We start from the raw sequence: 21,274 nt of genomic DNA, 5'->3' as shown, positions 1-21,274 counted from the left end.
CAGAGCAAAGCAAAGCAAACGCAGAGCACCCGCCAAACAAAAAGCAAGGAAAGAACAATTCTTAATTTGGAAAGTAAGGGGTGGGGGGAAGGGATGTGGGAATGATTTAAATGACTTTCCCCATAGATTCAACGGCTCAAGTGTTAACAAGAGCAGTAGGTGAAAGTCAATACTGACTTGAGGGATGTGTAATGGGAGACCAATCAGACAATTGCCCAAAGGATGCGCCAACAGTAAAGCTAATATGGGAATAACAGCAAACAGTTAATTAAAAATGCAATGGGGAATTATACATTTTGAGAATAAGCATCGTCTTTGCGTCCTAGACTTTAAGGCTCTTGAACTAGCTCTAGCTTTCTGGCCATACAGCCAAAAGACTAATGTAATTCTACCCCTTCTCTGTTAACCTGCAAACTACTTAAAACACAAGCTATTGTTATACTAATTGAATAAGCGAGAGCAAAATTAAATACAGCACTCCCAGTCTGTACTACTTCATCATAATATCCCTCATACAGGATACACTATAAGCTCTCTGTTTATTTTCCATTACCCTTTCAAATTGAAGAAGTTAAAAAGAGAGATTCAGCAGCTTCAAGAGCCGTTCACCTCTGTACATCTGAATGCAAGTTCTTGCTCAGGTCTCAAATGAAGGATGTGTTGGTGGCTTTCTAATTATTTTGCACTTACCTTCACATGACTTATTCTACTAGGATGAAGTTTACCCCTGCGCAGAGGGCTGACACAAGGTTTATGTACCACTTAAGTCTTATTTGGAGGGTGTAACTGGGTTGTAAGTGCTGCATGGTCCTCACACAAGGATGGACTTCATCCTTATGTTCTAGTGGATATCTGTGCACATCAATACTATGATGCCATTTGGCATAATTTATATCTGATTATGAGGCATGCAAGGATGAACTAGCAGAGATGTTGCAAGTCAGAATGTCAGCAAATGAACACAGAAGCTACAGATGGAAGAGAAATATTCAGCCATTTGCTCCATCCATTTTTTTTTATCCCATGCTGATGCAGGATTATTCCCAGATCAAGGTTCCTGTACCTTGTCTGGTGTATTTTTACATGGCTCAACTAATGGGACTTCCACCACCTCTCTTGGTAGATTATTCCATAGTCTCATAGATCTCACCAGTAGGAGGGTATTCATAATATTCACCCTAAATTTCATACCGTTATTCTTAGTTATACCTGCTTTTGCCAGCACCAAGCAATTTCTCTCCCTCCTAGATGTTCATATCCTTCAAATACATGTGACCCAATAGCATGTTGAGCAATCCTGACTTCCTTTCAGATTTCCATGGTACTCTGCATCTCCAGCACTGTCATGGTTTTTTTTTTTTCTTTTTTCTTGCTGTACTCTAAATTCTCTGGGCTTCAATCTGCTCTCCTTGACACTAGCTTTACCCCCATCTAAACACACTGGCTTCAGTGGAGTGACTCCTGATTTACTGGAATAACGGGGAGGAAAATCAGGGCCTCTGAATTAGTCTCTGACTATGCGTAAAATATACTCTCCCACCATTCAAAAAGACAGAACCGTCCTGGTAGTTTGATGCGTACATAAGTGCTTGGAATCCAAATATGCTATGTACTGAACACTGCACGTTCTCCCCTACGTGTTCCACCAGTGATGGCAGCCTGGGTGCCCCTCTGTCCCCTTTTCCCGTTCCCACCTCTATGCTTCCTTCCATGCTAACCCCTATGTGAGGAGAGCGGCAGCCACCAAACTTGTTCACCAGGGACCTGATCCAAACCCTACCAAAGTCAATGGGAGTTTCCCCATTGATTCCAGTGGCTCAGACTCTAAGCCACTACCCTCACCTCATTCAACTGCCTTCTTAAAAACAACTTCTCCCTTGTTGCCTGTGAAGCATAAAATTAAAATAAAAAACCAAACCCACGGGGGCCCCCACATTAGTGAAACGATTGAGAGGCACATGTGCATCTGAAGAAGTGAGGTTTTTACCCACAAAAGCTTATGCCCAAATAAATCTGTTAGTCTTTAAGGTGCCACCAGACTCCTTGTTGTTTATGTGCCTTATTTGTGTCACCGTGTGACCGTATAATTGTCCTTGTCTTTCACTCGCACTCCAAGTTTTCTGCCTTAACGAACCTCATTTTGTGTCATGTTCGAGGTAGATGACAAGGTGTTCAGGGCAGGAAGTAAGGGTTTATTTTTGTTTGTGAGGCACCTACCACACTCTTGAGCGGTTGGTAAAGAAAACAAGAGTTTTTCGTCTGTATCCTCCTGATCAAAATCCCCTGGGCATGTACATATCCATGTCGGTCCGGATTGTTTGTTTGTTCTCTGAATAGTCCAAAGTGGGCTGAGTCAGGGAAGCTCAATCCAAACCAAGATGCACAGACTCTGTAATTTTAATTGAATCAAACCTTTGTCTTCAGGTTTCTCACTCCATCACTGACAGCTTTTTAAGTGGTTTGAATGTATCACTGTGTCCGCCTTCCTGTTCAGGTGTATGAAATGGGTTGTGTTAAAATGCCTGTTATCAGACTGTATGAACTGGCTTTTTAACTGTGTTGATCTCTTTTGTCTTCCTCCACTGGAACATCCTGTCCCGAGGGTTCTAATAAGGAATTGCTTGACTCACCACTAAAGCAATTATGGAGAGAAAAAAAAAGTTATTTAATTCACTCATTTCTCTTGGAATATTTGGAGGAGTAAACACAAGGGGCTAGATGCATCCTTGGTGTCGCTCTTTTGACATCAGTGGGTTACTTCAGGGATAAACTTGACCCAAGATCTACTAATAATTCTCTTCAGTTCAGAGATGCATGTTATTTCGGTATGGAAAATTCTAGTTTTAAACAAAAGAGCAGGAAAACGGAGGAAGAGATGGTCTTGTGGATGGAAATAAAGGACTTAGGAGTCCAGCTATTATTAAAACATTTTTTAGAAATATGGCACACCCTACTAGCTCCACACCTGGGGTTAGTTTTGATGTTCTTCCAGGAGGGCCACCATTTTAATATGGCTTCCCTACAGACAGTCCTGTTGGCTGACACAGGGCCCAATCCTACAGTCCTCAGTCAAGTATATGGTAAAAATTATCTCCAGGTAAAATTCACTTGCAGGAATTCTGCCTAAGTAATATCTGCCAAATGCTGAGCCAATAGTTTAGGAAAAGGGAAATGCTGCTGAGCCTCAGCTGGAGTATTGTGTCCAGTTCTGAGTGCCACATTTCAGGAAAGATGTGGACAAATTGGAGAAAGTCCACAGGAGAACAACAAAAATGACTCAAGGTCTAGAAAACATGACCTAGCAGGAAAGATTGAAAAAACTTGGTTTGTTCAGTCTGGAGAAGTGAAGGCTGAGGGCCGGTCTACACTAGACGTGCTACATTAGCGCAGCTTCACCAGTGCAGCTGCTCCACTGTAGCATGTCTAGTGAAGATGCTCTATGTCGACAGGAGAGCACTCTCTCATCATGATTAATCCACCTCCGCGAGAGGCAGAAGCTAGTCAGCGGTGCGGACAGCGATTAGGTCGCTGTAACTTGCGTCGCTCAGGAAGGGCGTGTCTTTTTCACACCCCTGAGGGATGTAAGTTAGATCAACTTAAGGGATAGTGTAGACCTGCCCTGAGAGGGGACATGAGAACAGTTTTCAAGTACATAAAACGTTGTTATAAGGAAGAGGGTGAAAATTATTCTCGTTAACCTCTGAGGATAGGACACGAAGCAATGGGCTTAAATTGCAGCAAGGGAGTTTTCAGCTGGCCATTAGGAAAAACTTCCTAACTGTCCGGGTGATTAAGTAATGGAATAAATTGCCTAGGGAGATTGTGGAATCTCCATCATTGGAGATTTTTAAGACCAGGTTAGGAATGGTCTAGATATTACATAGCCCTGCCTTGAATGCAGGGGACTGGACTAGATGACCTCCTGAGGTCCTTTCTGGTCCTACACTCTTATGATTCTAGCAGTAAGGGTGGTGGATGTGAGAAAAGGCTTGCAGCAACAGGCCCTATGCCTCCAGACCGGTAATAGCTGACTTTCTCTGACGAGAATAATTCACTTTTATTATATTTTAAAAACACCTTTTTAAAAAAAAACACTGCCCAGATTTATTGGTGTCTTACTCTTCTGTGTAATTAGATGAAAGAATGGTTCCAGAATCTTTGTCCAAATTGCAGTTTCCCTTTTAAGCTCTCCAAAATGCACCTACTGCCAATTGGTTGGCAGGACTTAAAGGATTCCGGAGCTTTTCTTGGACAAGATTTTCTTGGCAGGTGAGACTGCGACTGCAGCGCTGAGCATGAGCTCAGAATAAATATCCAGCAGTTGTAAAGAATTTAAACAATGTTAAAAGAATACAAGGTTTGTGCCTCTCTCCTGACAGATAACAGCTCCTGTCCTTTAAAAAACTGCATTTCCCATGTGCAAAAGAGTCTAGCAAATAAATAAAAACCTAGCCTCTTAATTTTATATATCGGGTATGAAAGATTAACATGATAAACAAACAAAGGATAAAACACAAGCCTTTCAGCCTACTGAGGAAGGATGCTCCTCTAGTTAATGGTAGATGAAAGACTTGCTAACGGAAGATCTTCTATTAAGGGAGAAGGCTGCTGTTTTATTAATAATTATGTATTCAATGTTGTGTGCTGAGAATTTGTTTGACCTTCTGTGTGTGTGTGTGTGTGTGTGTGTGTGTTGGGGGTTTTTTGTTGTTGTTTTTTCGCTTGAGTTTTCCTACCTATGAAATGGGAATAAAGACACGCCTACTTCACAGAGATGTTGGGAGGAGAAATCTCTAAATAGTCCCTGAGTGCTTTGATGATGGGGAGCCATTAAGAACTTGGAGAACTCAACTCCCTTGAACTTTGATTTGAATAAAATAGGGCCCTGCTCTGAAATAGATGTGCTTTAAGTCTGGCAAAACCCAAACCTGCCATCTTCAGACCATCTCCAAAGGACACCCTTTTTTATTTCATGTGTCTTAAAATATGCTTCCACAAAATAGCAAACCAAACTCAGTTTTGTCCTTTTCTCCTCCCCTCAATCTCCCTCAAATAGTCAAGTGTTAACGATGGCACATTTTTCAGATCAAAAACAAACATCTTGAATCACTTTTTGGTGACGTTCTATTTTCTACTTTAACAAAATTGTTTATTTTAATTGTTTTGTTTAAAAAAAACCCCAAACCTGTGCTTAGCTTGGTGAAAATGATGTCCTCTGAATTATAACTCCCTCCCTCATAAAGAAGATTAATTGAAAATGCTGCCACAGACTTAACTATAGTTGCATAAATGATACATTTTAAATCATTCTAATATATGCTAGACAATCTATTTCCATACCAATGGACCGCTACAGTATGAAGAAACGCAGTGGAAAGCGATGGTAAGGGCCAGATTCTGATCCCCTTGCTCGTGTTTTAGATGACCTAACTTCAGAAAGGGTATGTCTACACTGCAATTAAATTCCTGTGGCTGGCCCGTGTTAGCTGACTCAGGCTTATGGGACTGTTTAGATGTGTTGTAGACATTTGGGCTCGGGCTGGAGCCCAGACTCTTGGACCTGTGATGGGGGAGGGACCCAGACCCCAGGCTCCAGCTCAAGTCCAAATGTCTACATCGTAATTTTTAGCCCTGCAGCCCAATCCCCAAGTCAGCTGATTTGAGCCAATGATTGGAGTAGTTAAATGTCCTAGACCTCAGTCAATCCAATTGTAGGCCAGGCTATCGTACAGGGAGAACGCACTGGCAAATATTCTGCTTCTGGCTGAGTTAAGCGTTTGGAAGTGAGCTGGCTGAGACTCAGCCCAGATAAGACAGAGCGTGCAGAACGAGGCAGGGGTCATTTCAGGTTCCTCAACTCAGACTCACATCTAGGAGGCAGGTGTGCATAGCTGGATTATTGGCTGCTACTGGCTAGCCAGGTAGCATCAGTGCCCACCAGTGTTCTTTACCCTCTGCCCATGGCAAGACGTTTACTTACCTTTTTTCTTCTGCATGTGACCTCTCAATTCTTATCCACACTTTTGTCACATCAAATGTTAGATTACTACAATGCATTCGACAAAGGACAATACCTAGAGGCCATGTGGAAACTCAGCTAGTGCAGAAGGTGCTTTAGATATGTGTTTATCTATTGGAGGTGGCCCTTAGTTCAGGTTCACTATATTAATGATATATTGACAAAGTCCCGCCAAAGCCCTGGCTGGGATGATTTAGTTGGGGACTGGTCCTGCTTTGAGCAGGGGGTTGGAGTAGATGACCTCCTGAGGTTCCTTCCAACCCTGATATTCTATGAATGATACATTGATGCCTCCCATGAACTTCTGAAAACCATGCCCTAGATTGTTCACATTTTCTTCTTTAACTTTTTGTTTCTAAGGGACATTGGCATGATGGATATATCCATGCCCTTCAGGCCATTTGCATTTCCTGATCTGGCAGCTCAACAGTTCATCGGCTCCTGTTTGTTGTCCCTCAAGTCATAATCCTCCTTCTGTTCATAACTTATTTCCATCTCCTTTCACACTAGAAGATCATAATGGTCCCTTCTGACCTTAAAGTCTATAAGTCTATGTCCTAAAGAGAGGATTAGTTCAGGAATAGATAAATCCTAATAAACAGTGATACCTTTTTCTTTCAAATGCTCGTATTACTAAAAAACGGAGGGACATAGAAGTTAAGGTATCGGGAATGCCCAGTGTGTTCTGGGCCACCAACCAGTCACCATTCAAATCCATCCAAAAGATTCACGTTTTGCCCAGTGCCTACAAGAAGTAAATAAAAAAATAATGATAAACTTAAGAAAAATGTCCTCATCATTCTCCTCTGGGCTTCCAATTGTGCCCTATTGCCTATGACTGTCTTGTACATGCCATAAGATCTTTGAGAGAGTGACTCTCTGTATTTTGCTTCTTGCAAGAGGTCAAACAAATTCTCAGTACACAACATTTAATACCTAATTATTAATAAATCAGCAGTCTTCTCCCTTAATAGAAGGTCTTGCATTAGCAGGCCTTTCTTCTACAATGTATTCTGGAATTTATTTGGTGATTTTTTTTTTCTTTTTACTATCCTATGGTTTTAAAAACTGAAAAGTGATTTTTGGATGCTTAGAATGTTGGGTGCCCAACTTGAAAGACCTTCAAGGAGCCTGATCATCCGAAAGTGTGGACCCCATCTCTGTAAATCAAGCCCCTTTTTAGGTGTCTCAATTTGACCACCAAAACTCACTTAACTTTTAAAAATTTAGGACCCTTGCTCACATACTCATGTATGTCTTTGACTACTGAAATAATGTTATTTATATTTCAGTGGGAAGTCCCTAGATCACATTCACCCTACCTATAAAAGGCCTTATTCTTAGGATGCCCTTTAAAAGTTATTGTGCATGGCTGAATTTAGTTTAAATATGCTAGCTCTCAACATTACATTTCCTTTGATATTATTCTTCTGAAGCATCTTGACCTTGAAGGTGATATTGTAAAGCAATGAATGATGAGACGAGTAAAATCACAGAGCATTTTAGAACAAACTGGGTGGATTTCATCTCTGGTCTTTAATTTAAATGTATTTTTCATTTAAGGTAATAATATGGTTATTGTAACTGGTTAAAAAATATAGGCCAGATCCTTGCCATGACGTCAGTGAAGTTATGCTGACTTTCACCAGCTGAGAATCTGGGTCTATATTTGCCATGTATCAAAATTTAGAATTTTGAGACAGCAGCTGAAGAAAAGAGAGAGCTGAAATGACATGGCTGTTTCCCCGGCCTGTGCTTGTGTGAAGAGTAGGGTTAACACTATCGCGAAAGAGGTCTTTGTCATTGCTGTTCAGCCTGAGTTCTGAGTCCTTTTCTCTCAAGGACTGGTTCAGATATGAAGGGGAGTCTTTCGGCTGCCAGGAATAGCAGAGCAAAAAGAAAGCACATCACTCGGAGAGAGGCTGCATTCAAAGCTAAACATTGGGAACAAAGCTTCTGTGAGCCCTGGGGGGGAATTGGAAGGCTTTTGGTGCTGTCTCCTTGGTTTTAATTTCTTCTTTTGACAGAAGACATTAAAAAGATACGTTTCCATAGTTTTCAACTTGTAGTGAAGTCTTGCATCTCTAGACACATGTTATCTCTTTGTTCAGCAGTTTACAAGCCAATTTTGTCCTTGGTGTAAGCCCTTACTTAATTTTACTGGAATTAAACCAACGTTGAATTTGGCTCTAATTGTTTTTGGCCTAATATAGAATTGCCATAATAATTATACTACAGTTGCGTCAAAGGGGCCCAACTGAGATCAGGGCTCCATTCTTTTAGGCACTGCACATATACACACACACTGAAGAGCTTTCAATCTAAACTAAGAAAGGATGGCAGACAGAAAGTGTTATGATCTCCGTTTTACAAAGTGGGAACTGAGGCAGAGAGAGATTCTTGGTAGGTCTACACTGCTGTCAGAGTGTGATTGCAGCTTGTGTAGAGGTATCTGAGATAGCTTCAATCTAGCTCGCTCAAGTCCTGGAGCAGTTAAGCTATGGGAGCATGGGCTGTAAAAATTGCCCCAAATACTTAGTTATTATTCGGGCAGCTAGCCTACCTTGAAAATGATGCTGTCAGGTCTTCACTGCTCCGCTACTAGATTAAAGCTCTCTCAGGTATGTCTACACAAGCTGCAAATCACACCCTGTGATTGCCGTGTACCCATATCCTAAGTGATTTGCTTGAGGTCATCCTAGGAGGATTCAGCAGAGCTGGGAATGGAGCACAGATTTCCCAAGTCTCACACGGTGCCTTTAACCACAAGAACATCCTTCTGAATGCAGCATGTGCTTCTCTTCTCTTCATCTGGGCCATGCCTCTGTTGTTGTTGTTGTTGTTGTTTTTGGTTCGTGGTTGGTCATCCAGCACTGAGAGCAGTCAGTGTCAAACAAATCCTAATAAACAATCAGGATTCAAGTGTAGGGCCTTTCTTTAAAACGTACACCCTGCAGTGAAATAATACACTTCTCCAAGCTGTTCAAAACCAGGAAGTGGAGATTCTTGGATGTAGCATTGTCATGAATGTTTCAGCCCATGACTTCCAGAAACCGACGCAATTTCTTGCTTAACGTTTCCTTTGTATAATGCACCTCTTGCCTTCTTTCCGTTTCCCAGAAATGCTGGATTAAAAATGTGCCCAATTGTGTCTGGAGGACCCACAAGGAAGTTTTTATTTTGTTTTGACATGGGGGAGCCATATCGAGTCCCGAGCAATCTGCCACAGATGTGCAGCACAGGGACCCTGACAGCAGTGGAGTGTTTCAAGGGCTGGATTTAAAAAGAGGTGCTGCCTTTTACATTGGAATGTGAAGAGGCTGTCAAAGGCCCTCTCCTGAGGGAGGCACTGGAAACTGCTCACACAAAGGCTACACTGATGAGCCTGATTGTGTAAAATTAAGCTGCAGACCTGCCATGTTTTGTGTGAGAGTTCATGGGTTCAAATCCCAGATGAGTCCACACTTCTGTGACAGCTGCCGTTTTGGCCAACACGGTGGGAATTGAACCGGAGACTCCAGAGTTCAGAGCATGAGCTTGAACTAAAATGTCAAGCTTCCCGATTGAGGACTATGACAGAATCATATCCTCTATGGATCAGGCACAGGAGGGAGGCCTGTAACACACACTCACCCTGTGGGTTATGGACACACTTAGCTTTAAGCTCATGAGAATTGCCACTAAAGTCAAGGGAGCTACTCAGTTCTTTAAAGTTAAGCATGCAAATAAATCTTTGCTGAATTGGGGCCTTCAAATGGATCCCCAGACTTGATTGGACCCTTTCAACGATACTGTAATACAATTATTCACTGGTAATACAGGGCTGGACGGTATTTTCACAGGATATTATGGTCACTACTGGGTTTATTTGCCTCCAGCCTGATGACAAAGTTTAGAACTAAAGCAATGAAAGAATCAGAGCTGAACACCAGTGTTGCAAAAACCAAGGTTTGAGAAAAACCTATTGGCCTGTAGGAGATGATGGGGTTGTGGGGGGATAAGTAGAGCATGTCTGCTTTTGAGATGCCCTTTACAAGGTCAATGTTGGTCATTGGTTGGAAGAATAAGAGGAAACCCAACCTTTACTATATCAACAATGGGACAAGACTTCATCTGGTATTAATCAGCATAGATTCATTGACTTCAGTGGAGCGGTGCCAAAGCTCACCAGCTGTGGATATGACCTTAAATCTTCTACCCAAGAGTTGTTTGACTGATCGGATCGACAACCAGACTGCCTGTAGTGAGTGGATAGTTGTATTTTGCTACTTTTCTATCTCTTTGGGTCTCTGGTCAATATTTCAGCAGGAATCTAGAACACAAGAACATAAGAATGGCCCTACTGGGTCAGACCAAGGGTCCATCTAGCCCAGTATCCCATCTTCTGACAGTGGCCAGTGCCAGGTGCCCCAGAGGGAATGAACAGAACAGGTAATCATCAAGTGATCCGTCCCTTGATGCTCATTCCCAGGTTCTGGCAAACAGAGGCTAGGGACACCATTCCTGTCCAATCTGAGTTTATTTTTTTAATGTAGCGGATCTATGTAACTCTAGCTGGCACCCATTCATCTCTCTCTACGCCCTCGCTGGCCTATGCCATGGTTTGGGAAAGAGAACCCAACCCATCTGGGTTTTGATGTATTTAGCCACCTAATCCTGCCCTTAGTGTCCACACTCACTTTTCTCCCTCTGAAGGTCAGACGGAATATTCCTTTCCTCAGCGGCATCAGCCACCGTTTGCTCATCTGATTATCTTAAATAGAGGCAACATTTATTTGTATAGGGTAGAAAACAAATAGAAACAAACCAATAATGGTAAAGAAACACATATAGCACAATCCTAGTAGCATCTGTACAGCAGCTGTAAAGCTGGTGTCCCAGAGTATGAACATATTACAGAGAGCAGCCGTGAACAAAGTTTTGTGGTCTCCCAGCCTTAAGGCTATGAGGGCTTCTCCTGGCTTGACAGCTCAGAGCCTCAGCACGTGTCTTGTCTTAGTGCCAGATCATGAACCCCTTACTTGCACTGGTGAGCAGTTACTCACCCAGGTGGTCCTCTTGAGTTCAATGGGCTAAATGTGATGGGATTATTGGGGTGAGTGACAGGGCACTTATGTGAGTAAAAGATTCACATAATCTGGCCCTGAGCAATGTGTGCGTCCTCTCTCTGCCGCTACCTTTTTCTTCTTCATTTATCGCACTCCCTGTGATCTGGCAGCAAAGAGTTTGTCCTGTTCAAATATTCTTTTCGCAGCATGGGGCAGCAGTAGGGTTTACTGGGTACAGTGGAGTAAACACAGGAGGCCTATGTCCTATTCCTGGCTCCAGGAGTGCTGGAACAATGTGTGTAGTGGGGGTGCTGAGAACCATTGAACCAAACTGTAAATCCTGTCTATAATAGAAACCACTTCAAGCTAGGGCAGAGGTGGGCAAACTTTTTGGCCCGAGGGCCACATTGGGGTTGCAAAACTCGATGGGGCCGGGTAGGGAAGGCTATGCCTCCCCAAACAGCCTGGCCCCCACCCCCATCTGCCCCCTCACACTTCCCGCCCCCTGACTGCCCCCCTCAGAACTCCTGACCCATCCAACCCCCCCTGCTCCTTGTCCCCTAACCGCCCCCTCCCGGGACCCCCTGCCCCTAACCACCCCCCGGGATCCCACCCCCTATCCAACCCCCCCTTTTCCCCATCCCCTGACCACCACCCCCAGAACCTCCACCCCATCCAACAGCCCCCTGCTCCTTGCCCCATATCCAACCACCCTGTCCCCTGACTCCCCCCCCCCCCCGGAACCCCCTGCCCCTTATCCAACCCCCCGGTCCCCTTAGCATGCCGCTCAGAGCAGCATGTCTGGCAGCCGTACCGCCTGGCCGGAGCTAGACACGCTGCCGCTCTGCTTGGCAGGAGCGTGCTGCTCCGCCGCCCAGAGCGCTGCCCACGCAGCAGGGAAGGGGGGACAGCAGGAGAGGAGCTGGGGGCTAGCCTCCTTGGCCAGGACAGGATGGTCCTGCGGGCCGTAGTTTGCCCACCTCTGAGCTAGGGGGTGCAGCAGCACCCCTAGTTCCAGCACCTATGTCTGGCTTTCACTGATCTTCTATGTCAATGTGAGCCAATCACGTCACCTCTCTCCCTTTATCTTTCTTTGCCCCTGCCTGGAAGCTAACTAGACATTTCTTGCTATGTGTTTGTACAGTAGGGTTACCATACGTCCGGATTTTCCCGGACATGTCCGGCTTTTGGGGGCTCAAATCCCCGTCCGGGGGGAAATCCCCAAAAGCCGGGCATGTCCGGGAAAATCGGGAGGCTCGGCCGGGGCCTCTTTGTGCGGGGCCGGGGTCGCGGGGCCGGGGGCATGGTGCCGGGCCGGGAGCCGTGCCGGGCCGGGGGCCAGGCCGGGCCAGGGTTGCAGTGCCGGGCCGGTTCCGCGGGGCCGGGGGCGCGGGGCCGGTCCGGGCCTGCGGGGCTGGGAGCCGGGCCGGGCTCGGGGAGCCGGGCTCGGGGAGCCGGGCCGGGGTTGGGGAGCCGGGCTCGGGGAGCCGGGCCGGGCCCGCGGGGCTGGGAGCCGGGCCGGGGTCGGGGAGCCAGGCCGGGCTCGGGGAGCTGGGCTCGGGGAGCTGGGCCCGCGGGGCTGGGAGCCGGGCCGGGAGCCGGGCCGGGCCCGCGGGGCTGGGAGCCGGGCTGGGGTCGGGGAGCCGGGCCCGCGGGGCTGGGAGCCGGGAGCCGGGGGTGGTCGGCCGGGGCCGCGCCTCCTCCCCCCCTTACCTGCTTCAGGCTTCCCGCGAATTAAATGTTCGCGGGAAGCAGGGGAGGGGTCGGAGACTTTGGGAGAGGGCGGAGTTGGGGCGGGGGCGGGGCCCCCGGGAGTGTCCTCCATTAGGAGGCACAAAATATGGTAACCCTATTGTACAGTGCCTGTATAATGGAGCTTGGACTTCTGTGGCGCTGATTGCTATCATAATATAAATAATAATGTTAGAGATTCATTAGCATTGAATTTCAAATACAGTATTATAATCATAGGACTGGAAGGGACCTCGAGAGGTCATCTAGTCCAGTCCCCTGCACTCATGGTAGGACTAAGTATTACAATCCACTTTTCCCCTATTCATTTTTTGCCAAACTCATGTGGTTCTCATGTTGTGTATGGTCTCTATTACTGTTCCAGTATTTGCAAGAATACCAATTAGAAGAGAGAAAAAAGTTTACCCCACATCCACCAAAAGTGTTTGATTTAGAGGAAGAACGGGGCAGGTGGTTTGCATGAAACCTCATTAGTCTTTTTGATTGTTTCAGACACCTCTTGGAAGAAAATGTCTCATTACTGTGCATATTTACATAGCCCTTGGTTTTGTATTGACTGTCATATAGCACTGTATTATAGAGCATATTATTTAATGTCTTAAAGATTTATATGACAAATACAATTCCTAGTGGGTGAGCAGACAGTGGGCATCCCAGCCTACCAAAACTAACAATGTGTAATTTGATCTGGATTTCCATCTTCATCATCCTGATTATATAATTAACCTTTGCAAGTTGATGTCTTTGAGCCTTCTGGAGAATGAGGTTTGTGTTTCTCAATAGCAGACAACAGCATTCTGAGAGGAAAGCCCTCATCTGGCAAATGGACTGATGCAGGCAGACAGGTGGCTTCAATTAGCAATTTCTTCAAACCCCAGAAAAGATTTAGAGAGACGATTTGCAGCAACATTGGAGTGTGCTGTGGTCAGCAAATCTGAATAAAGTTTCAGATGCCATTCCAGCATTATTTAGTGATTTCATATTGCTATTTGACACTATTTTAAGTATATTAGGAACAAAAAGAGGTAAGGGGCGGCCAATCTTGGCGTGGGGGGGGGGGGGCAGCGCGGCTTTCCGCGGGGGGGGGGGGGGCGCTCCGGCGACACGGCATTCGGCGGGGTGGGGGGCGCTCCGGCAGCGCGGCGCGGTGCTCGATGGGGGGGGCGGCGCGGTGCTCGGCGGGGGAGGTCCCGGGGGCGCGGCGCTCGGCGGTGGGGTTCCGGGGGCGCGGCATTCGGCGGGGGGGGGGGGGGTTCTGGGGGCGCAGCGCTCGGCGGGGGGTTCCGGCGGCGCGGCACTCGGGGGGGCGGCGCTTTTTTTTGCTGCTTGGGGCAGCAAAAAAGTTAGACCCGGCCCTGAGCAGGGGACTGCTGAGTAGGAGTAAGATGATGATATTTTTCTCTGCTACTGCCAGTGGTGTGACCACTTCTGGAATACTGTGTCTAGTTCTAATGCCCACAAGTCAAGAAGGACGTTGATAAATTGGAGAGGGTTCAGAGAAGGGCCACAAGAATGATTTAAAGGGTTGGATAACATGCCGTATCGTGACAGACTAAAGCAGTTTGATCTATTTAGCTTAACAAAGGGAAGGTTAAGGGGTGACTTGATCACAGTTTATAAGTTTAAAATTTGTTAATGGGCTCTTTGATCTAGCAAACAAAGGTCTAACACGATCCAATGGCTGGAAGTTGAAGCTAGACTAATTCAGGCTGGAAATACTCCACACACAATTGAGGTTGATTAACCGTTGGAACAACATACTAAGGGTTGAGGTGGATTCTCCATCACTGGCAATTTTAAAATCAAGACCGGGTGTTTTTCTAAAAGATCTGCTCTAGTTCAAACAGCAATTCATTCAGGAAAGTCCAATGGCCTGTGCTAAGCAGGAGGTCAGACTGGCCTTATAATCTATGAATCAGTGTGACCCACACTGTTCAAACATCTGACCCAGACACTCATGAAAGCAATCTTTACTAACCCAAGTCAGCCATTATGTTTTAGGATCTGCCCTTTATTCAGTAAGAAAGCATAAGGCCTGATCTCACTACCATTGAAGTCAGTGGAAAAACCCACTGAGCAAGTCCAGTCTTGTGAACATATTTTCTCAGCTGATATAAATTAGCATAGCATTTGAGGTCAATAGAGCTTTGTTTATTTACTCCAGCCAATGATCTGCCCTGTATTGTATCTGTACCCAAACGGCAACAATGGCATTCTAAAGAATTGTCTCCTTTCACTGAAGGTCTTTCTTTCACTCAGTGTGAGAGGGAATTTAGCAGCAGAGCCATTCAGATAAGTACAGAGCTCCCTTTAAAATTTGATAAGATTATGTACTCAGATTCAACATCAAATGCAAAGAACCAGAAAGCAATCCTGCAGTAGCAGAGAGCGTTAGATTTTCTGTCCCTTTCTTTTCATACAGAGGCAGAACACGATTCCAATTTGAGGGCCTCTTGCAAAATCATTTTGTGAATATTAATGGGGAATTTGAGGGATTTCTCTGAACTCTTCTGCAAACTGGCAAACCTTCCAGGTTTATAACCCTGAAAGTTGGGGACTTAAAATTTAAAGAATTTCATTGGAGGTCATGCTAAAGAATTTCCTTGCCAGTGAGATGCTCCTTGGAAAATGTTCAGAGCTTGTCATGTTTCTGACAGCAGTGCTCAGGAAGGAACAGGAGCTGAGCTGTTTTACCTTATCTCCAGCAGCTAATAAGAATGAGCCTTTTTTTCTATTTTCTTAGGGGTTTATGTTGCTGCCCATAATCCTAAACAAACAAGCAAGCAAAGTTTGTTTTACTTGAATAAGAAAAAAAAAGATGCTGGCCCAGATTGTCATCTGCATGCTATGGGACAGATGGATTGAAATCAGTGGAGTTAAGATGAATTACATAAACTGAGGATCCAACCTTCTCTCTGCTAAGCACAGTTGAAGATGGTGGGCAGAAGTAGTAGGTTATGGTATCCCAGTTCTGTAGCCAGTTTTCTGCCTGCCCAATCCCTTGCATAGTTTAGAGCAACCTCAAGGATGCTTTAAACTACAGTGGCTGGCTCTGGCTCTGGCTCTGACTCACTGGTTAAGGACTGCCTGAGGATGGGGGTTATGGCTGGAGCACCACCAACTTAAAAGCAGGAGAATGTGGAGTAGAAGTCTGGAGGTGATGTTACCACTGTATACAGCATTAGGGAGACCATTGCTGGAATCCTGTGTCTTGTTCTGATGTCAACACTTTAAAAAGGATGTTGACAAACTGGAAATGCGTTCAGAAAAGAGCTAAAGATTGAATCGAGATCTGGAACACATGCCTTGCAGTGATTGATTGACTTCTGAAGCTCAATCAATGTCGTTCATCTGAGAGAAGGTTAAATGGTGACTTGATCACAGCCTATAAGGCCCAGATTTTTAAAGGTATTTAGGCATTGCTGCATTCAGTGTAGCAAGGCCTACATGATTAGATGGTGAGTCCCATTTTTATAAGTGACTTAGGAGCTTTTTCTTATTGAAAGTCAATGGGACTTATTCTCCTAAATACCTTTGAGGATCTGGGTGTTAGGAATCTAACTCCTATTGAAATCAGTGGGAATTATGCACCTAAATACCTTTAAAGACCTGGCCCTACTTACCTAAATCACCTTTCAAATTGGGCTTTAGCCATCTAAATCCCTTATGCCTTGCAAAGCAATAGATAAATGCCGTTGAAAATCTAAATACCTACACACGGCGATTTCTGATCGTGATCTGATCTTTAATCCAGCAGATGAAGGTATAATAAGATCCATTGAATGGCTGGAGGTTGAAGCTAGAGCAATTCAGATTGGAAATAAGGTGCATGTTTTTTAACATTGCAACACTTTACCTGGAGATGGGTCCATTCTCCATCACTAAAGGATATCTACCTTAACCAGAAATAATGTGCTGGATGCAGGGGAAATATGGGGTGAGGTTTTCTGGCTATTGCTATGCAGGAGGTTGGACTAGATGACCATAATGGTCCTTTCTGGCCTTAATATTTATGAATCTAATACTACCTGCATGGAAGGTGGGGGAGGGGGAGTACGGGTTGCTCCCAGGGAGACCACCTGGCCAGTATTTGACTGGCCTGTCTGTTTTTTTTTTTTTTTTTTTATGGATTTGCCAGTTGCCAGAAAAATAATTTAATCCGCTGTGGAGGTTTTTTTTGCCTGGGTCAAAAGATTTGCATTATTTCTGTGTCCGGCTAAAGATGCTGCCGTGTTCCCACTTCTGCAGTTTAAGCAATAACAGATCAACACTATTAAAATGACAGCAGCTGTCTGCCCACCATCACGCAAGTGCACCGCCCGTGTGTGTGTGAGAGGGTTTGAGTCATGCGAGTGAGGAGACGGGCGATGTTCTCAATCTTATCGCTACGTGTTCTCTCTCTAGATACTATAAGTGGTTGTTGAGGGGGTGGAGGGGCGGGTTGTGGAGTTGCCCTATGGTTGGGGGTTGGGGTTGCAGCAGGCTTACCTTGGGGGGAGGAGATGCTGGGTTTTTTTGCATTTCAAAGGTGGTAACCCTAGCTGCCTCTGTGGTAGCTGGGGACTATCCCACGCCTAATCAGTGCCTTGCCCTTACGCAGGGAGCACAAGGTGAAGGAGAAAAGGCTCTTGGGACTAGACCATCAAAAGGTATTTAGACTCCTATTGTCCATTGAAATCAGTGGGAGGTAGGTGCCTAAATACTTTTGGGGAGCTGGGCCCTACACTCCCACTCCCAGACCCCACCCTCATTTTTCATGTAGTCCTTAGTCAAACTCCTGCTGGAGTGACTGAACCCAATCCTGAGAGGTGCTGATCTCTTGGCGTGTTTCCGGTCTTCAGGACCTCTCAGGTTTTATTTGCCTGAGGGGAAAACTGATGAAAGGCCTCTGGATTTGGCCCATTGTGTTCACTGATAGCTACATTAGAGCAGAATGCCATACCTGGGGGCCTGACTCTCCGTTGGAATAAATCGGTGCTGCTTGATTGGCACAGCTTAATTGGCTTCAATTTCTGTCCGCAGAGAGCATGGCCCCATTATCGCTGTTCCGGTACCATAGTAATGCCTCCTGTTTAATACTGTTGCAGTCAGTACAAAGTAACGCCACCTATTTTAAGCCTATATGAAAGTGTTTCGTCCTTTAAAGTAATGGACAGTATGTTTATGGCTGTGAGATGGAGGTAACGATAAAGCACTACAGCGAATTGAAAGGGGATTGGATTTGATTACAACTCTTCCCTTATTTCTCTCTCTCTCTCTCTTCTATAGGCTGCCCTGCGATGTGGGATAATATTACATGCTGGAAGTCGGCGAGTGTGGGCGAAATCGTCTTTGTCAAGTGTCCTGCTCTGTTCAGTATTGTGAACTCGGAAGACGGTAAAGTGCTCATCTCCTTTCTTCATTTGTTCCATAGGGTTGCTCGATTCAGCAGCCTCTTGCTGCTTGCAGTCATGCTGATCGTACAGCCCAGCAATTGGTACTATTACAGGGGCTCAAAAGCTCTTTAGTGGACTGGGGCTGCTGGAGGCCTAGTGTGTAAACCATACGTCAGGCTTCCAGGATTTGTGTGTGCGTGGAGGAAAACCTCACATAATATACAAGATGAGAGGATCACCACACTAAGGCTAATTACAAAATAGAAATCTGTGCCCTTAGATACCCATTGAAGCTAATGGGAATTGTGATTTCTGTCTAAGGGCCTTGTATTTTTAATCCAAAATTAAAAAAAGAGAGAGAGAGACAGGTCCTGAAGTCAAAACTCAGGGTCAGATTCTGGTTGGCCTCATGCACGTGTGTGGTGGAAAGGGGGAGAGGGTAGAAGGAACCTCCCCTCTCGTGTAGCCTATGTAAAGTTCAGGAACAATTCCAGGCCCTTCATTCATCCAAGGGTGGGGGTGGCTCTATTTATGCTTCTATAAGGGGTGGAAATGGGAGGGACCATGGTCCTACCACCCCAGGCATCTGTCGGTGTAGTTGGCTGGTGGTGCAGTAGGTGAATCAAGGGTAGCAGTAGCAGTGACTATGCAGCCCGAGGCATTCAGGAGACTGATAGCTCTTGGTGTTCCCTCTGGGGCAGTACAGCTGTACCTCATCTTCAATGCAGGATTGCGCCTAACTATCCCAATCAAGGCCTCAGTCCTTCCTCATGCAAAACTCCCAATGAAATCAATGGGAATTTTGCCTGAGTAAAATCTTCAGGACTTGACCAAGTTATAATTAACTATTAAACTATTCAGTCTGATTATTGACATCAACGCACCGGAAATAAGGTTCCCACTTGAATGCATGAAAGAGACAGACTTTCAAATTTGTTTGGCAAGTTTTGTTTTTAATAATAATCCATTAACCACATTTTTGCTGCTTAAATAGCCCAATTTTGGACAGTTCCTCCCAGCGCCAGTCCTTATCCAATGACGTATCCGTTAAATGGCAGCTCCTGTGGAGAGGGGTGCTAACAAAACTCGATCCTGATCCCGACAGCTATTTTGCAAATTTTTCACATACATTCTTCTATAGTAAAGTCCACATTTGCACCTGCAAACACTCTACAGAAAAAGCTTTGTATATCTGAGCAAGTAAGGACTTCATGCACAAATACATGTGAGTGCTAAACCCCATTACACTGTTGTGCTTACTTCAGTGTCCTGGTCATTTATTCTTGTAAAAACGCTACATCGGATTTTATATGTCTAAATGTCGTCCCAAAGACCTTGTTTTTGATGTCCTATAATATATAAGACCAGCTGCAGCAGCCTTAATAGTGCTGAGGAATTGGTTCTGTAGTGACTCAGAGATGCACTTAGTAAATCATCAAAGGCTAGTGATGATAGCAAAACAACATGCCAGAGTTTTATGGAGATAACACAGGCAAGAAAATTCTTGCTCTCTCCATGGATTTCTGACCAGCCTAAGACACGGATACCCGGCTGCATCAGCCACACACAGTCACTCACTCAGTCTGATGGCCAAACTAGTTCATTCAGGTCATCTCCAGAGCAGCAGTAACGTTCAACCAAAAGTTTTCCCAGTACAATAATCATGGGGTGCTCGCACTATGAAGGCAGAGTGATTTTATGATGTTTATTGTGCACCAACTGGCGGCTGATTTATCATTTTCTTCTGATATAATTGTAGCAGCCCGGCTTTCAATAGAGGTTCTTGTCAGAAGATTTTCTATTAGAAGCCCCTATTTTTGGGTGGTTTGTAATGACATTCTTAAAATATCCTTGAGCTGGAGCTTGGCAACGTAGAAGATCTTTTCTTTTTTTATGCCAGTGCACTGCTCATGGATGTTGCTGGTTTGGCAATACAGAGAGTGACGTCCTGTTTGTCTACAGCACAGGCAAGATTTCTCTATATTAAACATGCCTCAGTCCCAAACCTACCAACTGGCCCGCGCCATTATGAAGGTCAGTCCTGCATTTATTAACATTCCACCCAAATTCGGTGCTCTCTCTGCCTTGGGAATAAACAGCTGTGGAACTGCACTTACAGACAGAGCTATGTACCACAAAGGGACGAATCCAGCGGTACTTTTAAATCTTCTGCATAAATACTTTTGTGTCCTGCATTTAGGATTTTTGTCACATGGTGCCTTCTGCAGTTGGGCCTTGGCTGGTTGAGCTCTCAACCTTGACCTGGAAGGGTGAGAAGAAATGCAGTGTAAAAACCCATTCAGCCCGCTTGGTCTCCATGCCAAAATCACTAACAAGGGCCAGGTGGCCTCACTGGCAGTTATCATGTGTAAACCTGTCCAACAGAAGCAAGTCCAAGACCTGCCAAATCATCAAGTAACCAAACAGTTATTAGATCGTTAACAATTTGAGGCCACTACTAACTCAGACTGGTTTTGTACTAGTGACCCAAAGGCGGAAGAATCTACATCCATTTCAGATCCCCACGATCTTTTTGTATCATCCTTACAACTTGTTTATTTTTATTTGTCCAGTATTTTTGTTTCAGTAGGAGCAGAGTGGAGAAATAGTCACGTTTACATGACTGTTCCGTTTATAAAGGGTTGGTTAATCACCGGACATAACGGGATATGACATTTCACATGATTTGAAAACAGTAACCAAAATAATGAGGAGTCCGGTGGCACCTTAAAGACTAACAGATTTATTGGGCATAAGCTTTCATGGGTAAAAAAACCACTTCTTTATTTTTTACCCACGAAATCTTATGCCCAAATAAATCTGCTAGTCTTTAAGGTGCCACCGGACTCCTCGTTGTTTTTGTGGATACAGACTAACACAGCTACCCTTCTGATACTAGTAACCAAAATGATATTTCACGATCCATCTGGCTGAGAATTATGTAATCACTCCTAAATCTCTTCTACTCTAGTATGTTAAGGACAGATCAAGGTTTCTGAGCTGTCACTCTGCTGGGATTCCAGGATGCAACATTTCTTTCTTGAAAATATATTTATGTGACCTCCATCCATCAATCCTCC

General features: G+C 44.9%; 1 protein-coding gene across 17 annotated transcripts in view; it reads left to right on the top strand.

The window, feature by feature from the left end:
- The window catches only part of ADCYAP1R1 (ADCYAP receptor type I), a 178,836-nt gene that overhangs the window by 86,403 nt on the left and 71,159 nt on the right, over positions 1-21,274 (top strand). For all 17 annotated transcript variants that reach the window (XM_005286324.5, XM_065582655.1, XM_008170768.4 and 14 more), the window contains exon 4: positions 18,088-18,195. In XM_005286324.5, the coding sequence (XP_005286381.1) occupies positions 18,088-18,195 (108 nt within the window). The remainder of the gene's footprint in view (positions 1-18,087; positions 18,196-21,274) is intronic.

Source organism: Chrysemys picta, chromosome 2 (genome assembly GCF_011386835.1).
Source record: "Chrysemys picta bellii isolate R12L10 chromosome 2, ASM1138683v2, whole genome shotgun sequence".
NCBI lineage: Eukaryota > Metazoa > Chordata > Testudines > Emydidae > Chrysemys > Chrysemys picta.
The sequence above is the reverse complement of the archived record's forward strand: the minus strand, read 5'-3'. Positions and strand labels throughout refer to the sequence as shown.